The 15,617-nt window shown below is 37.4% G+C and overlaps 3 protein-coding genes across 5 annotated transcripts in view; 1 reads left to right on the forward strand and 2 right to left on the reverse strand.

Annotated features, from left to right (window-relative positions):
* LOC120459098 (B-cell receptor CD22) overlaps window positions 1–5,082 on the reverse strand; it is a 20,418-nt gene extending 15,336 nt beyond the window's left edge. Inside the window, exons 1-4 of one of the 2 annotated variants that reach the window (XM_089132715.1) lie at window positions 4,528–5,082; window positions 4,199–4,275; window positions 3,687–4,034; window positions 1,973–2,221 (exon numbers count right to left, since the gene is read on the reverse strand). In XM_089132715.1, coding sequence (XP_088988841.1) covers window positions 1,973–2,221; window positions 3,687–4,034; window positions 4,199–4,271 — 670 coding nt within the window. In that variant the 5' untranslated portion in view covers window positions 4,272–4,275; window positions 4,528–5,082. The remainder of the gene's footprint in view (window positions 1–1,972; window positions 2,222–3,686; window positions 4,035–4,198; window positions 4,276–4,527) is intronic. The other variant, XM_089132714.1, reaches the window with a different exon arrangement.
* A 698-nt stretch (window positions 5,083–5,780) lies between these two features.
* LOC148978465 (B-cell receptor CD22) lies at window positions 5,781–11,145 on the reverse strand. 2 transcript variants are annotated; one of them, XM_089132751.1, is made up of 9 exons: window positions 11,063–11,145; window positions 10,866–10,909; window positions 8,556–8,801; window positions 8,229–8,477; window positions 7,892–8,158; window positions 7,729–7,819; window positions 7,234–7,279; window positions 6,763–6,983; window positions 5,781–6,621 (listed from the first exon to the last, which is right to left on the reverse strand). In XM_089132751.1, exons 1-9 carry the CDS (start codon window positions 11,128–11,130, stop codon window positions 6,567–6,569), a joined length of 1,287 nt encoding a protein of 428 aa, XP_088988877.1. In that variant the 5' UTR covers window positions 11,131–11,145; the 3' UTR covers window positions 5,781–6,566. The 2 variants fall into 2 exon arrangements, with proteins under 2 accessions (XP_088988877.1, XP_088988876.1); XM_089132750.1 differs by having other exon boundaries at window positions 8,556–8,900; window positions 11,063–11,134.
* Window positions 11,146–13,130: 1,985 nt separating this feature from the next.
* Window positions 13,131–15,308, forward strand: LOC120488027 (guanine nucleotide-binding protein G(I)/G(S)/G(O) subunit gamma-5). Its single transcript, XM_039684480.2, has 3 exons — window positions 13,131–13,289; window positions 14,541–14,681; window positions 14,766–15,308. The coding sequence occupies exons 1-2, from the start codon at window positions 13,197–13,199 to the stop codon at window positions 14,664–14,666; spliced, it is 219 nt and encodes a 72-aa protein (XP_039540414.1). The 5' UTR covers window positions 13,131–13,196; the 3' UTR covers window positions 14,667–14,681; window positions 14,766–15,308.
* Window positions 15,309–15,617: the final 309 nt, after the last annotated feature.

Consider the following 15,617-nt stretch of genomic DNA (forward strand, 5'->3'; position numbering starts at 1 on the left):
GCTGGGAACTACAGATCCACTGTCCAGTTAGATGTCAACAACAATGATTCGTGTAGATTTCACACAAATGAATTAGGTTGATTGAACACAATTAAATTAAGTTGTGATAATATTAAAGGGTTAGTTCACCCCAAAATGAAAATTCTGTCAGTATTTACTCGCCCTCATGTTGTTCCAACCCCGTAAGACCTTCGTTCATCTTCACAACACAAATGAAGATATTTAAGATATTAAGATCGCTCCTGCATACAGTCCATAGGCTTCTTGAGGGACTGGCTCTTGCTGTCCTCGAAAAGTCATTAAAGACATCGTTAAAATAGTCCAAGTGACTACAGGGGCTCAATCTTAAGTTTATCAAACGACGAGAACATTTTTGTGCGCAATAACAAACAAAAATAACGACTTTATTTCAACTATTCACTTCCTCCTCTATTGGCCTGTAGTCAGTTAACGTAGTGTGATTGCGTAAAGCTACGTCACACGTAGGCTCACTATTGGCCGACGCTGGTCATGTGTGTGATGCGTGTGACGTACAATAACAGAAGCTTACGCTATTAAACTAGTAACCTGACTCGCGCAGAGGGAGAAATAAACCAATAGTTGAAATAAAGTCATTATTTTTGTTGTTTTTTTTGCGCACAAAAGTGTTCTCGTCGTTTGATAAACTTAAGATTGAGCCCCTGTAGTCACTTGGACTATTTTAACGATGTCTTTAATGACTTTTCGAGGACAGCAAGAGCCAGTCCCTCAAGAAGCCTATGGACTGTATGCAGGAGCGATCTTAATATCTTAAATATCTTAATTTGTGTTCGGAAGATGAACGAAGGTCTTACGGGGTTGAAACAACATGAGGGCGAGTAAATACTGACAGAATTTTCATTTTGGGGTGAACTAACCGTTTAAACAATCATGTTACTTTTGCTTATTTTAATTAATTATTTTAACAAGAGGCCAAAATTCATTTTTTGAGTGACATCCGTTTAAGATGAACGAAAAATATATGTTGACTCAACTAAAAAAAAATGGTAAACCAAATTTTTAAAAGATTACATTGATTACATTTAATGAAATTAAGCTGGAATCACTTCTATGAAGGATTGTGTCGTATATGCTCATTTTAATTAATGAAATTGAACAAAGAGCTAAAATCATTGCTAATTTGAAAGTATTTGGAGGTACAGAAAAAAATCTTTTTACAGGCGGGAAAAAGATATTTTTGTAAAAAATCTTTTTTTTAAAAAAGTTGTAAAAAATCTTTTTACAACTTTAATGTTGCGGGCGGGAGAAAGTAACAGAAAGTAGTTGAGAACGTCAGTTATAACTCAGGCTTGGAGCAGAGACCAGACAGTAAAAGCTTGGAGTCCTTTCATGACGTCACGGCCCGCCTAGTGGAGGGGAGCGGGAGTGCTTAAAACCACTGTCAAACTACCAACTTTTCATGTTATATGCAGCATTTTGGTGTGCTTTCAGTAATAAATAGAGAGTCTAAGATCCAGGATTAAAAAAACGTAATATGATCAGAACTGTGGGTTTTGGGGTCCGTTGAACCACTTCTGTTATCTAAACAACGTTTGTGAGCCGAAGCTGAATTGACAAAAGATTTGTGAAAAAATTGTGATAAAGCATTAAAATATTTGTTTCCAGTGCAGTGACAAACAGCACACAGACAATACACTGATTTAAACTGATTATCAGAGAAACTTCATGTAGTTATGTCATGTGACTTTGAATTATAGAAGTGGCAAATTGATAGATTCATATTCTGTTAATTTTTGTAATAGGAAAAAGGGAATGATTTAATATACAGCAGATTAAACATATTGTCAAGACAATCACACTAATATAATGGTTGTCTATATTCTAAATTAATATGAATATAATATAATATATTAAATATTTTTAATCTTAACATCCCCCCCAAAAAAATTATGAAATATTTCTTTTGTGTTAAAATGAATCAGTTTTTACTCACAGTCAACATAAAGATAAACAGGAGAGATCAGATGTTCATGTCCTCCTACAGCACATCTGTAGTTTCCAGCATCAGAACGACTGACTGACCGCAGATGAAGCTGATTCCCTTTCACAATTCCTCTAGTTATTCTCTGTGTGTTTCTGTACCAGATGAATGTTGTTTGTTGAGGCAGAGAGCAGCTGCTTTTACATCTCAGACTGACTGAATCTCCATATTTCACACTCTCCTGTGTCTCCACCTGCAGGTCTGACACAACAACAACAACAATGTATTAAAGGCTCATTCAGTCGGGACTTTTATTCTGAAACCGTAGTCATGGTAACCTGCAGAACTGTGTACAGTCGTCAGTTCAATTGCCGCTATCTGCTGAGTGCATGTAATCTGTGAGAGCTGTCAGCTGTAATGTTGATTCCTGTTCGTTCAGGGTGATTGGTGCAACTCTAATATTGTGATGTTAGTCATTGCCCTCAAAGTAAGTCACTTTTATTATATTTAGGTTGATTTTGAGTTGTGTAACTTGATCTGTAAAGAGTTAAGCGTCCGTGATATAAGTGCATGTCCGGACATGTCCTGTATAGATCGTTCTGTGTTATTCAGATCGGTAATAGGCTAGTATTATTATTTAGTATTAGGCTATTCCTTAAAGTGTGACGATTCATTCTTTATTAAGCACCATATCAGTGTTATGGGTTATTAATGAGGTGCTGTTAGTCGGTCTGTTAAGATGTTCTAATACTAGACGATCAGCGTCATGTTTGTCTGTATGCCCTGCATATGAGCCATACGATTATCCATATATGGGCACTGAATGTTACTGATGACAATGGCCCTCACCGTGTGTATTTTTTTCCTGTTTAATACTTCGTTTCAGTTTATTTAGCTAGATGTTTCGTAGAGAAATGTCAATAATGAGTATTCTGGATAATCATTTAATTATGTAACAGTGCATGCTTCTTATTGTATATTTAGTTTATTCATTCTCTTTATTGTACTTATTTTTCAGACTATGTACATCATTGAATATACAGTTGTGGCCCATCCATCTATCAACAATACACCAAATTAATCTGACCACCTGTCTCCTCATTATTTGTGCTCTTACCAGCACCCAGAAGGGTTTACTCATCCATAACCTAATCCAAAACAGTCCAAAGCCTCTACAACAAACAACATAAACAACATCATCATCATCAACAACAACAACAACAACATCATCATCAACATCAACAACATCATCATCATCATCATCATCAACATGAATGATTGCTTCAAGCTTTCAAATGAATATAAAAGCATCAAAACACTCTCTCATGCAACTCGTGCTGTATATTCAGTGTTCTGAGGGCAAACGACAAGCTTTGATGAGAAAGAAACATGAAGTAAAAGTCTTGATTTGCATGTCTGAGGGTGTTTGAGAACAGCAGTGAGGATTTGTGCTAAATAACATATTACAGTTTGGTTTTCTGCTTTGTTTCTTGATGAACTCTATTGCACATCTTCACAACACGTGGAATATCAGTCAAAAGTCACATCATTTTAGGACATTTAAAGCTTGAAGAAGGTGTCGACTGTCATTATATGAACAAGAGCCATCAGGACACTATAAAATATCTACAGAAGGTCATCTGGCAGATTCAGTGATAAAAGGAAGTGCTTGATGTGTGTGTTTGTGTGTTTCTGTGGTGTATTTCTGAGAGTTCAGTAGTTTTACCTGTGACGTCAGTGACGTTAAGCTGAACTCCAGGAACCCCCGTCCATTTTCCATCATCTTTATCTGTAATAAATCTGCAGTAGTACATGTGTTCATCAGCTTCTGTTACAGCCGTCAAAGTGATGCTGGAAGTGTGTTTATAATATTCACTGTTACACTGAATCCCTCTTCTCATCTCTGGATCTGAACAAAAGTCATGCGGTTCTTCAACAGTTTTGGTCCAGAAAGCTGTTGTGACCTTATAACCACGAGGATATTTTAAAGTACAGAATATTTTCACTGTTGATCCCTTTAATGCACAAACACATGAAGGACTGTAATTCACTCCCCAATCCTGAACATCAGCCCCTGAAACACAGAAATGAGGAATGAAGAGGCTTTCAGGTGTAAAATATCTTTTCACTTTTGACCATTTTTATATAAGCTGACAGTAAAACTCTCATGTCCGTTTATAAGTGTGAAGAGCTCAATCGTCTTTTGTTAAATATGTGTGAGTGAAACTGAAGACTCACCCGCAGTCATGATCACTACGATCAGAGGAAGAGACTTTATGAGAGACGACACCATCGTGACTTCTGCAATCATAAAACTGACAATTATGACATTATGAGCATCATCTACATCATCACAAACTCTGTTTGATAGATAAAGCGCATGATTATTAATAATTCACGGCTCATTGATGATGTTTCAGGCCTCGTGTCTAAAGAGCTTCACACAATATTTACACATGAATCTACAACAGATATTGAGCTTCTGGAGTCAAAATCACTTCATCAAATCAACATTCATCTAAAACAGTTTTATAAATTCTTTTAAATAACAGTAAAAATGTTCTTACCGCTCTGAAGTGTCGATGTTTCAGTGTCGACGCCCGAATGAGAAAAACATCCGCAGTTTAATGTGTCAAACGCTGCAGTTTTCACACTTAAATAAAGTTCAGCTAAATGTTGGTCTTCCTCTTCCTAGTTATGAGTGACCGTCATCTCAATCACACAAGAACAACTGGAGAAGACCGTTAACGTCTCAGATGTCAAACACACAACAAGCTTTATCTCTGAGCTCACTATTCTTTGTGAGAGAATATGTGAAAGATGTTTAAAGATGTTAAAACAGAGTAAAGATGCTCATCAAGTCTGCAGGAGCGTCTGAACAGCATCTTTACAGCTCTTAGTTTCACTTCCTCTTTCTGGCACAAACTCTGCGGTTATCACATGTTTGGGTCAATACCAGTTTCTCAGAGACCAGACTGACGACAGATACAGGAATAGTTTTAACAGTCTTCATCAACACTAATACATCACTGCTGGATCTGTTTAATAACTCCTAATAATGGAGCAGTGATGTTCACTGCAGAGCCGAATGCCGTCCAGCTCCTCCTCAGTGGATCTAATGGGTGGAGGGAGAGAGTTATGGGTCGGTTAGGGTGTTGTTGGACCGTCTCGCTCCATTACACACACATTATATCCAGAGGGAAGAGCTGGACTTCTCTCTCCACCCACGGCTCTGCAGTGAACAGCCTCTCGAAATAAAGGAATTACATCCATTACTCACATCTTTCCTGCACTCCCATTGACTTTACTGGCATCTAGTGGCCAAAAAGATCCAGTGCACTTTACTGCCATTACAGCAGCGTTTACATCTGATTCTGCGACATGTTGATTTTAGAAGTAATAAAAGTTACTAAAGTTGTATTTTCTTCTATATTGTTCAATATGTGTTTATATAAATCCATCATGTAAATAGGAGAAGCTAATGTGTGCTTCATTTGAATTATAATGATGATGTATTAAAAATTAATCAAGGTTTATACAGTCAGGATGGGAAATGAACACCCGTCAGCAGCCAATTACTGGTACTTTTAGGACAATATCTGGTTATTTCGCTTCATCTGCCAGTCAATGTGTCGCCAATCCTACATCTCAGATTATACTATAACCAAAAAAACAGTGAGGACGTGTATCAAACACACTGAGGTGTTTTAGCAGTTTCAACGTAATGGAAATTGAACTAAGATCATCTAAATCCACTTTTGAGGCCCAAGACAATGACAAACAAAACCAAACAAACATTTAATTTGTACTCAAAACCAAATTAATAACTAAAATCTGTTTATTATATAATTCATTGGATGATATCAGTAACATGGAGGCTTAAGACTCGATACACAAAAAGCAAAAACACATTTAACTGATATATATTTATATGTAGGCTAATAGGATGCCATGTCACACTTTAGAAACATATCACCATTCCCTGATCGCACACGTAGGCCTACATCTCAGAGACATCTATTTGATGTCTGTTTTTTTCATCATGAACATATCTTCAGATGTTTATGATTTAGAATTTATTTAGAAAAACTATTAAAGATGTTTGTCCACAGCAGAAGCTTTCTGGATGAGCTGCTCGGTTGAAGATAAAACCCAACATTAAATAACAGACATCATGGACATATGCCCCAAAAAACAAGCAGTTAGTAATTAACACACACTCGCCCTCGGCCAGGAGGAGGCACTGATGCTCTACTCTTTATTTAACTCATTATTCAAAAAGAACTTACTTTAATATTTTACATCACATTAAATACACCACACGGTTACTTTATTACACAGAAAATCAGTGGATGAAGTGAAATTTACACACAGTTCACAGAATGAAATAAAGTTGTGTGTTACGCTCAGATTGTGAATGAGCAACACACTCTGCAGGTAACGACAGTTCATTCAGACTTCATATATCGAAAACAGTAACACAAAAAAATTAACTCGGAAATATATCACAGTATGTTCGTAACGTTGGTTGCCACTTCCATTTCATGCCGCATTTGGGGCATGTCAGTGTGTTGACTCGATGGTTCAGGTGTTTGTGATCAGATGCTCAAAATCTTCCTGCAACATTGATACTGCTGTAGATCACATTGGCTTCATCAGATCTGTTCGATACGTGTAAAAAAGACAAAAAGAAGATAAAACAGATTAAATCATACACATAAAACCTTGTTTCTCTCTGAGCCGCCTGCAGAGTTTTAGGGATTAGTTCAAATCTTTAACGTGAGTAATGAAGTGCGCCTCACCTGTCAGGAGGACCACGATCCCTCACGTCTCCAGACTGACCCTCAGCCTTCACACTCGTGTTTCCTGCGTTCCTGTAGTGCCGGACGGTGGCGTACTGAACCTCGTCTTCATCTCCAGCGCTCGGAGGCTCCTTGTGAGTGATGCTTGCGTACATCGAGTCATTCTGAACGCCTGAATCACTCGTGCTCATCTGATTCGCCCCCGCTGCTCTGCTGTTGTCCTGATTACACACACAGATGATCACACTACAATCGCTCGCTGTTCCTGGATCAACACGTCTGAAAAGTTTGTCCCACTACCCATAACTTGGAAATGATATGAATAACACCGATGTAGAAACACTTAAACCTGATTTTGTACCTAAAACTGTAAACATGTCCCTTAAATCTGATTTTGAAAAGTTGTTCCAAGAACAACAACAACGATGTTGATTCAATTGTGAGCTGAAATAGACACTATTTTAGACTTGCCTGTTTTGAAACTCCACTTTGGACGCCAGTATCTCCTGCTTTCCTTCTGGAGAGAGGAGAAATTGCAAACATACAATATCTATAGAGCTTATGCACTAGAGAAACATGGGCGCCGTCATCTTTAGAATATTTTCTTTGAACTTCCGCGCGGTCGCTCTGTCGAGGAGTATTAGCTGGTGAAGTCAGTGGATTTACTTATTGTAGAGTTAACAAGAGTTATCATGAGAATTGTAATGTTTATCATAAGCATTATAAAGCAGATGTCTTAAATGTCGACAGGGAATTTTTGTTACGAGCAGATCGCTGTGCAAATACAGACCGGAAGTCAAAAGACAACGAGCGCAGCGCAGCACTGAAAAGGGGCGGGGCTACATAAGGTCTATATCATGAAAATGCACATATTAAAAGGGGAAAAATGATTAAAAGTGTTGCAAAAGTGGTTAATATGACCTGTGAGTTATAAATACACCATCTTCCACCGCAGTTTTCACTTACCTTGTGATTTTTATTACTACAACAATAACGCAGACGGCGATGAGCGCCGCCCCGATGCCAGCGGCTGCAAACAGACCTGTGTTCTGGCCACCTGAGCGAAGAGAAACATCATTCACACGGCTGATAATCACACCAGCAGAAGATCAACGCCCCATGTCAATACCTGCAGGCACGAACAAAGACACAGACGCTGATCTCCCAGATCCATATTTATTCTGAGCCTCACAGTAGAAGCGTCCACTGAAACTGGAGTTAAAGCTGGAGATGCTGAAACTCTGTCCAGATCCAACAGCTGAGGTTTCATTCTCCTTAAACCAGCTGAAGTTCACAGCAGGAGGGTTTGAGTCACTGATGCACTTCAGAGTCACTGAATCTCCCTCCACTATTACACCAGATGGACTGATGGACACTGACACGCTCTGAGGAGGATCTGGAAAACACTGAAAGTTACTCATCACGAGTCTGGACTGAACTTGTCTGAAAGCTGAAGTGTGTGTTACATCTGACGCTGAGAGTGACGGCAGGAGACGGCAGATGTTCCTGAGGTCTCGCTGCACAGCTGTAGTTTCCCGCATCATCCCTGCTGACCGACTGCAGAATCAGACGATTCCCGACGCTCGACTCGGAGAAAGACTCGCCGTTTTTATACCAGATAAAGCCTGTTGTGTTTGAGAGGAAACAGGTGCTCTTACAAAATAAAACAGGGGAATCTTTCTCAACGACCTCTTCAGGAATCTCCACTCTGAGCTCTGAAATCACACAACACCACACTTTATATTTATATGAAAGAACAGAGTAACATCTATCATGCAATAGTTAGACTGTACCTGTGACGTTGAGCTCAATCCCAGGAAAACCCAGATATCTTTGTGCTTCTTCATTTGTTATGATTCTGAAGCAGTACATTCCTTCATCCTCTCCTGTCACATTACTGAGTCTGAGAGCGAATGTTCGGTTTTTATTGGGGAAATAATGAACTCTGTCTTTGTAATCTGGAAGATCCAACAGATTGATGACGTCTTGGCCTTTAACTGGGTTTACGGTCCAAAATGTCTTTGTCACAGTGAGATGACCTGGGTGTGTAAAAGTGCCAAATAAATGTGTTGTTGAACCCTTTAGGACACATTTGCTCAAACTTGAGTACTGAACCTTCCATTCCTGACTGCAAATCCCTGGAAGATATAAAACAGGAAAACAGGTGTTTCCATTTTTCTCTACAACACAAAAGCAGTTCTTCTACTTTAGTATTTTCTTTGCTTGTTTTATATAGCCTACATGCTTTTTAAAAAAACAAAAACAAAAAAAAACACTTATGATCTCTATGTCCTATTCAAACAAATGATATGTTGGCTTCAATTGTTTTTCATCAGCAGGTTCCACAACTGGGTTACTGTCACAGTGTCTGGTTGTGTTTCCCTGGGTTGTCACTAGAGGTCCTCGTTCTCACGTGACTTCATTTCCCAGCATTCCGTCTGTCACTCATCAGTTCATTGCACTCAGCTGTTTCCCTTCACCTTGTTAGATTTGTGTTATATACACCCTGGCTGTTCTATATTAGTTGTCGAGTCCTTGTCTAGATGTCACTTCATTCTGGAGGTCAGTCTTGTTTTGTTTCGGCTTGCTGTGACCTGGATTTTGACTTTTTACCTGCCTTGATTTATCCTCACGGATCAAATAAACTGCACTTGGACTTTCATATTTTGTGTGTGTCGTGGCGGTTACGTTAAACAAACATTTGTTCATGTAACTTCAACATCATGGAATTAGGGTCATTTTAAAGGGGTGGTAAAATGCCATTTTCACAAGATGTAAAATAAATATCTGATGTCCCCAGAGAGTGTGTGTGAAGTTTAAGCACAAAATACCTCACAGATATTTTAATATAGCATGTTAAAGTTGTCACTTTTAGGCTTTGCAAAAATGCCCCGTTTTGTGCCTGGCCCTTTAAATGCAAATGAGCTGCTGCAGAGGGCGGGGTTTTTCAAGAGCTCGTTCGCAGCTCGATTTCCTCACGCAGACACACTAAAATGACAGAAACTGTTCGCCCTATAATGTTAAAATGGAGAGACTCAAGAAGTGACAACATGTAGAATACAACAGCGCGTCTCAATGGATAGTTGATGAATTTATGTTGTTGATGTGGAGTTAACTATCTTCAATTAGGATATTCTGTCATGATAATCTATAAATCGCTCATATATGAACTGTTGTGAGATGCACACAGAGGGACTTTCTATTCTATGTGAAAAGATGGATGCTAAAGTTTGAGCTGACTCACAAATGTACCATTATACCACCACTCTCAACATGGACTGCGTGTTCACAGGGTTTATGTACATTTTAGGGTTGGTGATGTCACTAACCATGGAGGAATGTAATGTAGTCCCTACCAGCAATTCTTTAAAAGCAAATATCTTCATTTGCTTTGAACTTTGAGCGTTGTAACTTTGATGATGTTGTTTATGCTCAAACAGCAAAATTACACACTAACTAAATTTAGAAAAGTGAAATCATACTTTACCAACCCTTTAAGCAACCCTTTAAAAAAAGTCTCAAAGTGATTTTTTAAAACACTTCCTGACATGATTCAGGTATTTTTTATATTCATTATTCCATTAGTATACTATTTATTTTAGAGACACATAATCAAATTGATGGACTATAGTCAGCATCTTGCAAACAGTATCACATATTTACACGTTAAACGACAAGACTATCAATTCGTCCAAATGATCAGCTGAGACATTTTAATCAGTCCACACCGAAACACTCTCGTCTCCACAAACCCACTGTAATTGAAATACTTCTATAATAATTCCAATGTGCAACCACAGAAACCAAAAATTATCGGGGCAGCAGCTGTCCGAACTTAGAGGTTTTTTTAACACCCAGAGGATCAGAAAATACACACTTTACATGAACACAAAAATGGCGCTGATAGCCAGTATTTCCGTGTCTAAAGACTAATTTGTTGTGGGATATATCATATATGTCGACGCTTTCTGTGTCAGTTTAGCAGAACTGTGAACACGACACATTCTTGACATAGACTGCCTTTAAAAACAGAAATAGAGACAAAACATCCTGAAAGAGGTTTCTTCGGTGTGTGTGTAAATAAGAATTAGGTTCAGACTCACCAGGAATCACAAGCAGAGAAATCAGAAAGAAAACACCAAACATTCTGGAAGACATGAGGAAGATTGTGACAATTACACAAAAGTGACTGACACGTGTTTATAGATGCATATAAAACAAGTATACTTCATATATCATATTCAATAATCTCTCTATTAAAGCTGAAACATGTTTTTGCGTTGTAAAATACATGTCCTACCTCACTGCAATCTGCAGTCCGAGTGTAAAAACTGCACGATCTTTTGCCAGTTTACTGTTTTCACACATCCTGTCTTTCTTCACTTCCTGTGAATGACAAAACTCTCCTCTTCCAGTCAAATGACACAAGTGCTATTTTACACTCACACACACACACACACACACACACACACAAATATATGAAGAGTTCAGATGCAAAAGCCTCTAAATGCCATTTGAAATTTTCTTCTTTAATGATGATTTTTATCAAACTTGTATATTTAAGTTCAGTAATTTCACTTAAATAACAATTAATAGGTAATTATCATTGCCATTTAAGTGAAATTACTGAACTTAAATATACAAGCTTGATAAAAATGATCATTCTAGAAGAAAATTTCAAATGGCACTTAGAGGCTTTTGCATCTGAACTCTTCATATATAGTTTGAATCTGTATTAATGCATTAGTTCAGTCACAGAGGAACTAAAATAATTATTTTCATGCAGGTTTACTGAACTGTCAATGTCTCATGGCACTAAAAAAAGACACTTCTGTAGAAGCGCTTCCTTGTTCTCTTCTAGCACATGATGATGCAAGTGATAAATGTCCATCATGCGCTCGTGAGAAACAGCTTCTCTTTGACTTCATTTAAACTATCATCAACACAAACACAATCACCACCGATATTTCACATAAACACAAAGTAAAAGACAGAATTCAGGAGGATTTAATGATTTCATAATCGATAATTCACTGTAATTCCTAAATCTCACAAAGAAGAGCCTTTTTGACTAGTTTCACCAATTTTTTCCCCCCCTAACTCTAACCCTTTATTATGGGTTGCACAATGGTGCAGATATACAATGAGATGAAAGGTTGCAGTGACATTCATCTTGCATAGAATTTTTTTATTATTATTATTATTATTTAAAAACACATGTTTTTATTGTTTAGCTCTGGCTACATAGACCTATAGGCATCACAAACACTTTTATTTTGTAACATTAGAACACTGAACATTACACACACATGTCACTGGTGATGGATTTTTGTATTTTATTTTGATCAGGACCTCGGACAGCGCCCTCACACACACACACACACACACACCTACAGCTCACCGACCTGACGCGCCATCTACAGGAAGATGTATGTAACTGCATGCATATATTAGTGAGAGAAAAGGCCAGTTTTACCCCGATCATTTGTTGTAATAACTCACTTTGTAATCTAGATTTCTAACAACAAATACAGCCAAAGATATTTTGATTTATGCATAAGTAGAAAATAAAAATCTGGGATGATTTACACGTCATAAACGTAAAATAAAAATAGATACCAGTATTAAAAATCTCCAAATTCATATGGAAAGTAACCACACCAATAGAACACTCTTCATAGAAACACCTTTTCTGTTTGGTCAGTGTCAGAGGGATATCAACAAAACACAGCCTCTATTCATGGCCGAAAACGGCCAATAGAAATACAGTTTTAAAATAGCCACAAAGCAAACAGTATTCCGGGCAGATACATGCAATCACACATCAATGAAGCATAATTCACACATCTCCTACACATACACATGCATAATTTGACACGTCCCCTTTAAGGCGCGGGAGAGTTTGAGAGTTTTGTTGATGCGTTGTTCTGACGCAGGAGTTGTGAATAAAACAAATTCTACTGCCTCCGTTTATCTCCGATAGTTTTAAAATTCACAGTCATTTACAATGTCGTTTCATTTTTATTTTTTATTTTTTTTGTAGACTATAGCACGTTTTGAGAATGCATATCGTTTTAAAGTAGGTGAATACAGAGTGACTGTATTAGGCCCGAAGAGCCATGGATTGTCATTTTTGTGTTTCTAAAACAGAATTCAAGAATTCAAATGTTTAGGGATGACAATATAACAAAGTTAGACATTGCAAAGGTGATGTTATATTTTTTGGTTTCCTCAGAAAATAAAAACTTTGCGGGACAAATTTGTCATCAGTTAAATCTGACAAAACGTCCAGTACAAAAAAAGAAAACAATAAAATATAAGTCGTTTTTGTATTCTTAGCTGCATTAGATAGTGAAGTCGTGTTGTGTGCGTGCGCGCGCGCGCTCCTCTTCCTCAAACTTCCGCAAACTCTTTTAGTCATTCGGTCAGTAATCATGTCCAACAATAACGCTAGCAGCAGTAGTGTGGCCGTGGCGACCAAAGCCGTCAAACAGCTCAGACTAGAGGCGAAAATACGAAGAATTAACGTAAGTATGTCGGGGTCAACTTGAAAAGTGAAAGAGTTTGTGGGTTAAAGAAGAACACGAACAAAAGCGTTTAACCGGTGTGAGTTACTGCTAACGCTAACGCTAACCGACAAAACAACAATTTTAACGCGTTTAAACTCATTTATAGGTAGAAATGACCCCGGGGTTTTTAACGTCACGGTACCTCCGAGATGTTTTTGAAGTGTTTTATGATAGTTTTATACACTCAGATCTGCATTGTAGTCGTAAAGTTCAGACAACAGGTATTTGTTATGCCCTCTGCTCATTATTAATGCAAACGCACAGAGAGCAACGCTAAAAACTGAGAGTATGGCAACGTTAGTACTATGTCATGGTATCAGATTGCAATATTATACTTTTTGTATACTGTTAGCACTAAAAAAAATACAGTTGTTCAACCGTGTCTAAACAAAACAACTCCTTACTGTGACCGAAACTTTTTTCCATCTCAATGATGTTTTAATATAAAAATGCCATATTTTCTCTATAATGCACGCAGTATATTTTAATGAATAATAACACTGTATTCTGTTAAAGTAGTGATTGTTGACCAAATTTTCAGTTAGTTTACATCCTTTCCCATAGATTATCTGCCAAAAACAAATGTAGGCCTTAACTTGTTTAAAGGAGATTCTATACTAACTTATTTACTATAAAATAATAATATTATATATATATATATATTATAATAATAAATATAAATAGATATTTTCATACACCACATTTGATTAATCAGAGCTGAGACAATGTTCGTCGTTGTTTTTTAAAATGTTGTTTAAATATGTGATTCATTATCTAATTAAATCTGCACTCATTTGCATATAATTTCCAGAACCAAAATATGAACTTTGGATAAAGCCAGTTTCAAAAACTGCTGTTATATAACTCTAAATAGGCAAAAAAATAAATAATAAGGAAATTAACTCTTACATATGTATTTTGGATGTTTTCTTCTCACTAGTCGGAAGCACAAATAGCCCTCAAAACGAGGAGTGCATGAAATAACAATGGATTTGTCTATAATGTCTTGCCTTAAAAAATATACACGCATGCCAAAACATAATGTCCACCTGTCTAATATGCTGTCGGTCCTGCCAAAACATGTTCCTCAAACCATTCCTGAACAGTGTGTGTAGTGTCAGTGAAAGAGGACACCTTTATGAAGGGATGCTTAATCACAGTAAGGTACAATCTGGACTCAACATGCCGTCTTCACTGTGATCTCTGCAGGTTTCTCAAGCTGCCACAGACCTGAAGAACTTCTGCCTGCAAAATGCCCATAAAGACCCTCTTCTGATGGGCGTCCCGTCCAGCGACAACCCCTTCCGTCCGCCCAAATCCTGCGGGCTCCTCTGAGTGGATCCTGCAGAGGTTATAGCACTAGCCTCACAATGCTCTCGCTGATCTTTGTCATCACTCCAGATATTAATATTTATGTCATATCTGTTTTTACAGAGCCGACGAAGCCGTTTTTGATGATGCGTCTGTTTCCACCTTTACACTACTACATAAAGACCCACACAAACACTACACAAATGTATTATGTATAATAATACTTTGATTATGCTGAACTTACACTGTATGGCATGGTACGGTCCGTTACTGTATTCACGTTTCTGAAAATGTATTAGCCATAACACACTGCAATTTCATGTACTAAACACTATTTTATTTGTGATGTGTATAAAACAAAACCAGTTTGTTGAAGATTGTATGAAGGTTTCCCTGGTTTATGTGGAAGGAATTGAAGAATTAGCTGACATTAGCAGATTTTTACTATAGTTTTTACTAATTTATAGCCAGCAGACTTTGGCTTCAAGGTCATTTTAAAGAAGCTTTGTGTCGAGATTCAGTGTTGCACCGTTTCCCTGTATCTGGCCCTTGTTGAACTGATTAGGTGTGTTTGATGAGGGAGATCATGATCTACATGATCGCAAACTGAATGAACATGTTACGCTTAAATCTTTTTGCCTTTAAAATAAAGTGTTATTGATCATTTGTCTGTTGTGTCGGCTTTAAAGTGCATGTTCACCTTAACCCTCAAACCGTATTCACTTTATAGCCCTTAATCCTGTAAATGTGGGCACAGTCACAGAGGACTCAGGTGTGATCCTAATTTTTATTCATTTTAAATGTTATATCACTGTCTCCGATAAAGTTTTGTCTATCCATTTATGGTGGTTTATTTTATTTTGGGGGTATTTTTTAATTTATTTACTTCAAAAAGTGCTATATTTTCTATGTAAATTATTTTTTTAACTACATTAAAATAACATTCCAATAAGTTTTTAGAGCTAAAACCTAAAG

The sequence above is a fragment of the Pimephales promelas genome, chromosome 6 (assembly GCF_988280905.1).
Source record: "Pimephales promelas chromosome 6, fPimPro1.hap1.1, whole genome shotgun sequence".
NCBI lineage: Eukaryota > Metazoa > Chordata > Actinopteri > Cypriniformes > Leuciscidae > Pimephales > Pimephales promelas.